Source organism: Melospiza melodia, chromosome 3 (assembly GCF_035770615.1).
Source record: "Melospiza melodia melodia isolate bMelMel2 chromosome 3, bMelMel2.pri, whole genome shotgun sequence".
Classification (NCBI taxonomy): Eukaryota; Metazoa; Chordata; class Aves; order Passeriformes; family Passerellidae; genus Melospiza; species Melospiza melodia.
Window position 1 is genome coordinate 34,007,098 of NC_086196.1, and position 12,418 is coordinate 34,019,515.

General features: G+C 37.1%; 1 protein-coding gene across 2 annotated transcripts in view; it reads right to left on the bottom strand.

Moving 5' to 3' along the window:
* Positions 1–12,418, bottom strand: part of HBS1L (HBS1 like translational GTPase) — a 58,980-nt gene that overhangs the window by 2,614 nt on the left and 43,948 nt on the right. For both annotated transcript variants that reach the window (XM_063151234.1, XM_063151236.1), the window contains 8 exons: positions 9,805–9,951; positions 9,087–9,161; positions 8,207–8,324; positions 7,954–8,022; positions 4,619–4,723; positions 2,525–2,615; positions 814–922; positions 74–174 (listed from right to left, as the gene is read on the bottom strand). In XM_063151234.1, coding sequence (XP_063007304.1) covers positions 74–174; positions 814–922; positions 2,525–2,615; positions 4,619–4,723; positions 7,954–8,022; positions 8,207–8,324; positions 9,087–9,161; positions 9,805–9,951 — 815 coding nt within the window. The remainder of the gene's footprint in view (positions 1–73; positions 175–813; positions 923–2,524; positions 2,616–4,618; positions 4,724–7,953; positions 8,023–8,206; positions 8,325–9,086; positions 9,162–9,804; positions 9,952–12,418) is intronic.

The following is a 12,418-nucleotide window of genomic DNA, read 5'->3' on the forward strand; positions in this document are numbered from 1 at the left end:
AACCTGTTTGATGTACTGTGTATTAAACATCAACCCATTTCTTGAGTAATTATTAACTATTCATAACACTTACTTAGGTTTTTTCTTTGTCACTTCACCAGTACTTTTGTGCAGGACACTCAACAGTCTTGTAATAGTAGCAGGTTCACTTACTGTTTGATAGTGTAAAAGCACCTGAAAATATTTTTTGCAGTTAATAAACATCCTACAATAATCAGTGATCCTAGGTGTTAATAGCTGAAAACAGCAGCTTGCTTTAAGACTGATATTTTTTAAAGAAATACTTATAAAACTTCTCTCACAGGAGAGAACACTGGGGGCACAGAGGCACACTGGATGTGTGCCTCACATCCAGTAACTGTTCCTAGCTCCTAAACTTTGCGATCACAACCGATATGACACAAAGGCCATAATTTATGTCATCATAATACATTTTTCATCCTTTAGTGTTTTGCTTTTGCCACCTCAGTGCAGTTCTGTAGCATGAGCTGGTGTTTTATTTCTTTAAAATTAAAAGCTATCTTACACTTAAGTGCATCACTGTATTTCCACAAGATGTGAGCTTCTAAAGCCTAGCTGTGGTGGAACTCACATTCTCTGAAATGGCTCAGCTATGCATTAAAAGCTAGTAAGAATATGCATAAACAGCCACAGTGGCCCCTTCTATCCATGTCAAATTACAGACGAATCTGTTTCCTCTGGAGACACAGAACCACTTCTAGACTCTGACTGTATCTCGTATTCAGGAGGTCAAACAGAGAGAGGAAAAGCCCTGAACAACCTGCCATGAACACAGTTTTCAAAGAGACTTACAGGAAATCCTTTAGTGATTGGAACCTCAATATTGAAGATGAGAACCCGAGCTCTGAACCGAGTGCAAACTTTAATGGGCTCCTTGGGATCACAAAATACACAGCCCACACTAGAAGAGAGAACAAAAAACAAAAAATCAAACAAACAGATATCTCTTGACATAGAAGTGTTAAATAATTATCCTTTTCCAGGGCAGTGATTAAGACAAGCAAAGGAAAAGCAGCAACACTTTAATACAAGCAGGGTGGTGGGGGGGTGTAGGTGTGTGGACCTCCAGGAACACTGTATCGAAAGCTGTAACAAAATGCGTTCCTAGACAATGTCTACCTTATCTTGTGTGTATGCATGAAGGGCTCTGTCTAGTTCAGTGAACAATTACCTCCAGTGCTAATCAGTTTCTGAAAATGTCATTGTTTCCTGTGCGTAGATATTTTTAAGAATTAGACTTTCATTCAGAGATTCAGGGTTTCCGTTCAACAGAATAAAATACTGCAGGGTGCCCAAAATTGCAGTACTGCTGCCTGTGGCTCAAGTATTTTCTGGATAATAAGGGGACAGCATGATCAGGATTCAAAACCTGAGCTTTCAGAAACACCCATTTCCAAAAACTTTTACTTGGAGTCACAAGAAAGCTGCTGCTTGTTACAAGACGGTAAGTAGCCTAGACACAGCTTTTTCACAGGGCCTAGTTTTAGCCATCTGAAATGAAAGGAAAATTAATCCCACACAGGAAAACATGACGAAAGAGAAAAACAGCATGATTAAACATAGACATCAAATTTCATTAATATCAAGAGGACTCAAAAATTCATAGCTTTTTTTTTACAACCCTAACATATCTCCAAAAGATGAAGACATCAACGTAACAAATTGATTCAAGACTTCATTCAACAACTAGAACAAGACTTCCCTCAGCCTTTCACCACTGAGAATCCCAACCCACTATGAAATGGCAAGACAGAATACCTGTACTTTTCCCTTTAATCAGAGGTTAGATTTGAAAAACTACCAATGGAAGGAGATTTTCCAAGAGTAGCTTGAAAGTTTGCTGTCTGAAGTCCAACTGAAATGTAAAAAAGGTGAACAAATTGTAGATCCAATTACCTGGCCTGAACAACAACTGACACTTAAAAGCTTGAGGTTAATGCCTAGCATGAATCCTACAGACTGGAGAAGACACAAAGAGATTTGCTGCACATCATTATTAGACCACCCCTTAGCAAAACATTTAGGAAAATAAATCTTACAAGTAGCTAAATGTGTTGAATAAACAGGTTCCATCAATTCCACTTGTACAGATTTACTTATTAGTACAAAATGACAGTTTGCATGTGTCCTGTTAGAATGATTGATAATTTGAGAAGTTCTTGAAAAATTTTCTGGTTTATTTAGCAACACCGGTTGAATTTATCTGGCAATTAAAATGTCCAGGGGGTAGTCTAAAAGAAAGGGGCTCAGAAGATTACTGGTGTCAGCACTAGGGCAAAGGATGAAAACTGACAGTATCCTTCTGAGGCTGCCGTTGCACATGCAGCAGATGTTTCCAACGTTTGTACATGCAAGCCAGGTGATATGCATCACTTTGGTTTTAAATATCCTGGTAGCCACATCATTCTTCAAGTAAACCGCTGTACTATAGCCCAGTGTAATAGTTATACAGCTTTTCATTAAAAACAAACCGTTACTTAGACTGAAACCCAGCTTTGCTCACTTGATTTTGATGATATCCATGCCGGTCAAAGTGAGACTAACGTGATCTCCTGCTGCAGCCCAATCAACTGGTTCATCGTGCAGTGTGATTCCTGGAAATGAGTAAGAACAGAACCTCACAGTGAAGTACCTAGGTTCTGAGCTACAAACAAACAGCTCTGTTTGGGCCATTTGTGCTTCATCAACCATTACTCATCAATTTTCAGTATGAATGGGTTGAGAGTAAAAGCTTTTTAACTGAGAAGCCTGAGGAAGCCTTTCCTTCCCCTTGGTGAGGATTCACTATTCTCTCTCACCGCACCCTGCACAATAACATGGCCTTATTCGAGCCAGAGGAGGGGACCTGGCCCTTGTCAGCAGCACAGATGACGCAATCCTGAAAATGCTGCACTACTAATATCTCCATATCTGCCCCACCCATCCTTTGAGGCACACGCACACCCTAGACCGCATCTTTCATATACTTTAATGGTACTGTGTCAACTTTCATTTACCTTGAGTGGGTTTGCTGACTCTTTCATAAAAAAGTGTAACTGAAGCCTTCCGTTCGCGACATCGTGTCTGTTAGAAAGCACCTTTACAAGCAATTTGATTCTGGTTTTTATGTATTTTAATGTTTTTAAAAGACAACCTGCCTGATGGGTGAGGGCAAGACTAATTAGCTCTGACTGAACATCCTGAGGTTTCTGGTGGGCACCAAGAGAGAAAGAAAAAACCTGGATTTTTAGAAATACTGCATATATTTATAGGATCTAGTTATATTTTGCTGCAGATTGTACCTCTTGACTTGCAGATTTGTTCCCAAAACCACTTGCCAAAAAGATGCCAAAAAGCATGATTCAACTATAATCATGTTAAGTACCATTTTTAAGCAGTGCTGATAATTATTGATATATCTGTCATCACCACAGAATGAAAGAAATTCAGCCTCTTGAAATGAACAACTTGAATCCTAATGCGCACATTGCCGTAAGTAAATACTGTATGCTAAATTAAATTATTACTTCTTTACATTGAATATAAATAGTAAATACTTAATGAACTTATATGCCCAACCTTCATTTGCATTTCAGTCATAGGAGAGGCAGCACAAAAGAAAAACCATAGAATCGTGCTGCAGGAGATACTCAGACAAAATACATCTGTTTCCATGGTACTTCCTCCACTCCCCACACAGAGGAGTGACTACAGTGGTCTGCTACCCAAATTCATCCACATTATTGTAACATTCCTGTGCATGTGACTAATGTGCATAGAACTGTGTAAGTTGATAGACTGAAGAGCTTCCCAAATTAGCACTGAACAAGCTGGGTTTGACAGACAACTAAACCAACACATTGCTGTATTCAGGCTAAATACTTAGATACATAAACCTATTCATATCTCAAGGACTCAATTTTTTATTCACTGGCCAATGTAGGAAAATCATAATTTTATCCTTCTATTTGCATATGAAGCAAAACCAACTCTGCAGTACAAAGACAGCAAGCTTTATCAGGAAACAGCTAAGCACTTAATGTCTAGCTATTTCTTTCCAGAAATCAAATACATTGAAATTTAAATCCAATCTTCTTCTATTTTCTAGTTGTTCAAGACAACTATATCCTGAAAATTTGATACTATGAAAGGATCAGTGACAAATCTTACAACATCAAACAGGAGGGATGACTTTATTCTCAAGCTTTTTCACAACCAGTTCATAAGATTAATTTCTAAAGGTTGTTCAACATCCTCACACTTCCTAACAGAAGAAACACTCCACAGTAAAGCAGAATACTAATGATTCCTGTACTGAATATCTTTACAGACATTGCTGGAACTCAAATGCTTTTACAGGCTCTTCATAAAACCATGTCAAAAGCCACAGGGCTACAACATTTGGATTATCTGATACAGTAAAAAAAAAAAAAAGCAAGATTTCACATACTGTTCACAGACATATTTATACAGACACAGTCACATCTAAAGAAATTCGTTTTATGCTTTCACAATTTATGTTTGACAGTTAGTATCAGTTTGACAGTCTGTTACCATTTCAGTAACTGTTTCTAGCCCAGTATTGACCTGAAAGTAAACACACTTCTGAAGACTGTACCTTTTGCAGTGCAAGTTTCATTGGGAGGCATTGCCAGAAGTCGCTCTCCAACCTGAATATAGCCTGCTTCTATTTTACCAGTCACACAAAATCCTGAACCTTGGTCTGTAATAAACACAGTAACAATTTCAAAAAACTTCATAATACAGTCAGTTTCCCATCAGAAATTAGTCCTTCACCAATGCATAGACAAGTTTTTAATATAATGAAGATTTTTTCCCTTCTCAGCAGTGTTCAGTACTTGCAAGTTAGCCAGTTGTGCATCATAATGAAAATGAAACATTAAATTCAAAACCTCTAGATCTTATGTTTTTCAGAACTAAGGAAGAAATATTCTTCTTTAAGCAAATGTAGGTACATAAAGAAATATTTTTTAGTTTTTTCAGTATTAGACTAAGTCCCTTAATTTCTAGCAATATTATTTAATTCAGCACTTTCTCACTATAATTACAGATAAAAGGAATATGACAGACCTCTCATAATAATTATCATGCATACAGGTGCAAATTCCTATGCCACTTTACTGTTTAACTGAGTCAGAATCCTACATACTCTGTCTGCATATTACTTTTACTCCTGGAAAAGTGAAAGAATGATTCAGTACTATTTAATATGAGAAACTATTATAACTGGAGATGATTAAGTACTTGTGAATAAAAGATCTGCAAAGTTTTCATCTTCAATGTCCTAAGAGCCTGTTCATCATTTGAATTATATGCCAGTTACTTTCCAAAGATATGCTACACATGGACATTTATCCACATACACCTTAACAAATGCCTCGTCTTCTTAGCATGTGTTTGCAGGTGTGTTTAAAAAACAACTCTCTGAACTGATTCTACAATGACATTTTAAGTATCCACACAAACAACAAATAATCTTTTGCTGAACATCAGAATTCAGTGATGTAAGCAAGCATCTTAGTATTTTGTGTCTCACATTAAATTAAAAGTTGAACTTAGAGCTGAATTTAAAAGAACAAGTTGATCTCCAGTCTTGAGGTCACTTAGTAGTAACTTGCTCTTTGCATTCACCACAGATACTGATGAATGCTTCTGTTTAGTGAATGCTTCCATCTTTCTATCCGGAAAAGATATTGCCAGTATGCCTGCACGCTGGTTTTCCTCTATTCATTCCAGCAAATGAGATGAAACACGGACAATTAACAGATGACATCAAATGTCAAACAGAAAACTGTCAAAGCTGATATTGGCTAGAAAAAGAATACCCAAGTCACGTTACAGACACCATCTCAGTACAGGACACAAAACAACCTGAAGCTGGCTTTGCAAGCACTTGTGGCAACCAGAAACATGACCTGATTCCAGGTTCTCCACCACTTCCAAGCACAATTGAGAACCATTTATCTTTTGTTCACATCATCACCAGGTTTGCCTTGGTAAACCAATGTGGTCTTTGAAGCTTCACCAACTCCCATGCTGATTGCTTCCTGAAAAGTGTCAAGTTCCTTCAGTTCCCCCTGAAATCAGTGCAAGTGCAAAATGGACAGTGGGAGACAGAACCAGGGCATAAAAAATGGCCCAATTTCTGTGCATCATGGTATTGGAGTTCTGCCAGGACATGCTTTTTGTACTCAGGATTTGGTTGGTAGACAAGGCATTTTAGGGTCAGATCAGTCATACCCTAGACAGAGTTATAATATGGTAAGTGGGGACTGATGCAGCACCAAAGAGATTTATTCACTCAGGGATCTCTCAAATCAAGAGATAGCTAGCCAGGAGAGAATGAATATTAGGAGGATTGTGGAGGATAACATCTAAAAGCTGGCTGAGGCAGGTGAAACACGTGAGCAGCCTTAACAGAGAAAGGGGTTTTCCAAACTATGTAGGAGTACACTCAGCACTCTCACTTTTTACACACTTCTATGGACAGCTCCTCCTGAGCACACACTGGTACTGGAACTGAGCTGAGAACAACTGCTGCTTCATGTACTTGTACTGCAGCTACTTCCTCTGGTGGCATCAAAGCTGATTAAGTTTTGAGATCATAACGTAAAAAAAATAGCCAAAAAAACACCTAAAAAGCCACATTTAGTGATAAGCCCTCTATATGTAAATTGTGTCCCTTCCAAAGTCATATTTTTTGCATACTTTAGCAAAATAGATGTAGTCAAAATTGCTCATTTTGGAAAACTTTTCTCAATCCAAAAATGATTATTGCAGCTGAAAAGTTGTGATTTATTATTTTGAAAGATCTCAATCAATAATCCTAACACACTTTCCCATAGCTCATGAAATTAAATAGGAAAAAATAAACAGAGAGATGGCATAGATGACAAAACCAGTGATTTCACACTAGGGTAATTTCCCATGCAACTCTTATTTAGCATTATGGCTTCAGTTAAATCAGCTAACTAAGGGCATGCACAATATCTAGTGTTTTCTCAAAGGCCCACATGAAAATTGCACAAACCTGGTATTTCCAGGTTTGTACTACTTACAATCAGTATTCCAATCTGATTTTTTTGTACTTCCCCTATAAACATCCTAAATAGAAAGCAAAATTTCTTAAAATATTAATTTCAATAATAATATTTGATTAAAATATTTACAACAGTTCAAATCATGCCATTTGGTTTGCAACATTTCTCAAGGGACCTACAGAATGTTTCAAATGGGCTGAGTCTAGAAGCCTTATTTCTTCTAAGTTATCTGCAATTGTAAACGACTAAATGGAAAAAAAAAATCAAGTTTACCATGAAAACCTTACAGGCTCAAGACACTTTATTTCCACCAGACAATTAAAGTAAGAACTGGTTATAGTTCTTCTGTTCCTATCTTTATTAATGCTAAGGAATAGCTCACTGCCTTAAATCCTTGGCTGGTTGTAACAGTCTCACCACCATCACCATTTTCTTCCACCTCACCTGCCCAAATTTTTATACAAAGATTAAGGAATATATCATTATTCACAACTACATCAATGAATGGAAAAGGAACAAGACAAACTTGTTTAAAATCTAGGACTGGAAAGCAAAAGAGCCCAAAGCCACATTCCAAAAAAGTTCAAGAAATATTGATTTAGTCCAGCAGAACCAGTTTGGGAAAGTCCCACATTCTGTCCCACAGAACCATGAACTCATTACACAGACAAATTATTGGTCATACAGATTAGCTTTCTTAATTTCATTTCCAGGGTGTTTCACCTTCAGTAGTACTATTTAAAATTTGGCAAAGACTAGAACTTGAAAATGTCCTACTCTGGTCTAGGACTACACATGAAGTTCCAAATTTAAGTCTTATTTTGACAGCATTTTTAACACTTGTGTTAAATATTGGGAAAATGATCGTAAAAACACTATAAAAACAACCAACCTTTAAAAACATCAGCAACACACAGTCTAAATGGTTTTTCCACTGATCTCTGTGGTGGCTTGAAAGAATCTGCAAATAAATTGATAAGATCTTTTAGAATGTCAGTATGTAATAACTCTCTCAGCAACTTCTCCATTAGAGAAATTTATTATGTTGCATTTCATTGAGTTTGTCTCACATTTTACCCAAAATACAAGTTTTAACACACACAGGACTAAGAGGTATTATTTTAAATGAGGAAAATTGCACTTACCAATTTGCTCCAACAAACACTTTCCTTTATACCATTGTGTGAGGTCACTTGACTGACCCCTTGTGACTAGATTTTCTCCACCAAGGCCACTTGTTGGGATATAAGCCACATCTGATTCCTAATAAAGAAAACAAACAGATGTGAACCATACATTAACAACAGGATCTCCTAGCAGAAGTGAGGGGTGCATTTTTTCAATGTTATGCATCTAAACTTTAAAAAGAATAGTTGTCACATTTGTATTTCCCCTGGAGAAGGCAGGTTACTCATGGATCCATTTCCTTTTTGGTTACCTCTTGCCTGATCACTCTGCTCCAACAAAGAGTTGGAGATAATTAAATATGATGGTATCAATGCTGACAACTAGAAACTGAGTTCAGGTAATAAACTCCTCCATGTTTGACAGGAAAACTTAGGTTTGTATTGCTGCTTTATGCATAGGGATTGCAGGAAAACCAGCCAGTCCAAATGAATAGTAGTTGGAACCCAGAAAACATGACAGGACGGTTCTCATGAGCTCATAATCCACAATGATACCTGCTCCAGTATAAAATTCTCTACTGTCATTCATGTAATCCTGAACATTAAGATAGACAATTCTTGGTCTCTTCTGCTTTGTAGCCAACAATCCCAAGAAACTACAAGTGATCTGAGTACCCCAAAGATTCAATAGACCTAAACAAAGATGACACAAAGAGTATTAAAGAACTGACTACCCTTATGCAGGACTCAGTATCACTCTTCCAGGAATTAAAGGCATCTGCTACATTATGTGCACCTAGCAGTAGCAGGAAAGTGACACAAAATAACCTGACTGTAGGAAAAGTTCATCCCACCCAAATGCTTGAACAAAGCAACAAAGGCCTCACAAATATATTACCTTAAAGCCAGCTTGCTTAAGAAATTGGCCAAGCTTACTTGTAATTTCCTGAAATCTTTCCTGTTGCCAATTGACCTAAAATAAAGCACAGATTATGATATGATAATAAAATTATAGATTTTTAACCATGACTTGAACATACAGCTGCATGTCATCAATTCCGTAGTAGAAACAGATGTGTATTTATAAACATGAGATTTCCAGGTGCATTCATACTTGAATATATAAGAGCATACACATTAGCAATTACTGATCACAAACACCACTAAAATTGCAAGCCCTTTTAATTTCAACAGTAACTTTTTTTTACATTTACACAAAATTCAGGTTCAGTAAGATATATTCATTACAGGAGTAACTTAAAATGTAAATAGTAATATTTAACATACTTTACACATTTAAATAAAACTATTGCAGTCTTGACCTAAATGACCACCACGATGATCTTACAGTTTCCACTGAAGATTAACTGTTGTGAGTTTTCCACAAGTACAAAAGGGACCCTTGCTCATTTTAGCACCAAACTTAATCTTCTGTGTACTTTGAAAATACACCGATAAATAAAAAGAATGGCATTGTGAAGTCTAAACATAAGGGACAGAGCTAGAAAGCAAAGAAACAATGCTTTATTATGAGTTTCACAATACTGATTCTTAAACTTAATATCTACAAATCTAGACAGATGTCCTTCACTTAAATGAAGAAACTAAGCATGTACCTGGTCCATTTTATTGACTGCAACAGCCAACTGTGTCACTCCAAGAGAGCGCACTAATAATCCATGCTCTCGAGTTTGTCCACCTGTCTCAAACCCGGCCTCAAACTCTCCTCTGCCGGCATCCACAACCAAAATTGCCACATCAGCCTACATTATAAAGAAAGGAAAAAAAAAAAAAAAAAAAAAGTGGTTAAGAGGTGGAAATAATCTGGGTAAATACATAAATCAGTAACATTTCACACAATATGTACTTTACACAGATGAAATTCTGATGTGCTCCAAATGTAATCAAAACTGCTCAGTCCTATCTGTATCATACCCACTTCGGTGAGATATTATGGCATTATGTCATCTTATGTCACAAACCATCACCTCCTGATTAAACACAGGACAATTGCTGGTTTGGGGAACCTGTCCCCTTCAATCTACCCACTGTGGATGCTGCACAGATCTGAACAAAAGCAGCCTATGCTCAGAAGCATTTGAACAATGTATGAGCACTATGTCCAATTCTCTCTGCCTCAGTCTGTGCACTGTCGTCTTAGTGAGAAGCTGCAAAAATTACAAACAAATCATCACATTATACAACTGGGACAACCAGTTGTACTGTACTGTTGACTGTATGCTGGATGTGAATGCTTCAGAGTCCACTCAACACACTGGAGCATGGCAAAATCACAAGGTGGCAAAAATGAAGTAGCCTATTTTATCACCTAGACAAACCCTCTGCCAAAGCATTAAGAGCAAACAGTCTACAGTACTGCACAAAAGTCAGCATGTAAGCACTGGGAAAGACACAGATCTTCCTGTTAGCCTTAAATGCTGCTAATATTTCTTGTACTTTTCCTGCTTTGGTAAGTAATTGCCAGTCAGATCATCATCATGTACTAAGCAACAGCAACAGATGTGAACAACAAAGGTACTGGTGTCAACAGGCAGGTGTAAGAAAATGTCAGATGACTGAGGAAATGGACATAATGGAAAGAGAGAAGAGAAAGTGTTACATTTTCCCTTTCCTTGAATGTTTACGCTTCAGAATTCCAGGAAAAGAAAGAATCCTGATTCTGAACTTCCCTGGCCTCATCCTAGGCATGAAATCCCCAGAGCTCAGAGACAGCAGGAGTGTGAGAACAGGAAAAGGATAACTGATGAACTTTCTCAGAGCTCCCAGCCTCAGAAGTGCATTGCAGTGAACTTCTCCTCAAAAAAAAAAAAAAAAAAAAAAAAAAAAAAAAAAAAAAAAAAGACATTCTGCATTCTCTAAATTATAAAAACAGTACCTCAAAGACTTATTGAATGTGTATCAAAGGCCAGATGCTGGTTTTGCATTTTGCATAAGAGTAGTTGGGGGTTCACCTCCTAAAAGCATTCTCCACAATAAAAAGACACTAAAGCCATTTTCAGCCATTGCTTCAGCACTAAGCCTACTCTAACAGGCAACAGAAAGTTGCACAGTTTCAGTGATTCCTTAACAGGCTCCAGAAAAGACCAGCCCCTCATCACCCTGAGATACCAAGCTTTATTCAGTCAGACCTGTCTTCTGCTGAACTGATACAATTGCTGGGGAATTGTAGCTCTTCTCTTAATACTTCTGCCTGTGTTATTTTTCCCAAAAAGAAAAAAAAAAAAAATTTAAACAACAATTGTAAAAAATAGCACATCTGAGTCAGTATTTTCCACTGCTCTGAAACCAAAGATTCACTTCTAATTTTCAAACTCATAAAATTGCTACAACACATACTCTGCCATATAGATGGTTTTATAAGAAATACACTATAATTTGCAAACTTCTGACTACTCTGCAGCCTAAGCACACAAGGGTCACAAGGTCTGAATTCTCACCCAGGCTCTGCTTCAGAGCTAAAGCAGAACTTGGGACAAACCAGTCTTCCTACAGTGCAGTTCTCTATCTAAGATCATACTAGCAGTACTCATCCAAGTACTCAACAAAGATCTTCAGATACAACCCACATTTCAGACAGTTCTGGCACAGGCAAAGCAAAAACCTATACGCAGCTTAGCTTTAGGGGAAAAAAATGAAATCTCTACTCTGGAGAATCAATTTTATTATTTAAAAAAGGGTACCTTTAAGTGAAAAAAAAAAATTACTCCTTTTATATAATGTAATCATGTGTTTTTTCCCCTATATCTGAGGTATTATTTCCACAAATAATAATCTACAGGAAACTGGTAAGTGCCATACTGATTTCAATGGGTAGTGTCCAATGCTATTGACTTCACCTACTGCTCCTAAAACAAGTGTCATGCAGTCTCTGCAAATATCTTCTTGACAAGACAAATGCATGGTGTATAAACTTTGTTATCTGTTTTCCCAACCCCTACAAAATACACTGTAAAACAGAAAAATGTGTTTTGCTTGATCTATAAATCCTTTTTCTTTAAGCTCAAAATCACTTAAAATCTTCCCCTACAATGTGACTTTCACAGAACTACTCACTGAGTAGCCATATATCACATCTGAATAGCTTTCAAAGCTCAAGTGTGGTTTTATCAAACTGCAACTTACTATTAAATTACTTGCATAATAAAATCTTCTTCCCAAACATTAGCATCAATAAAAAGCAACTACCTTTAATGTTTAACAAACACATTC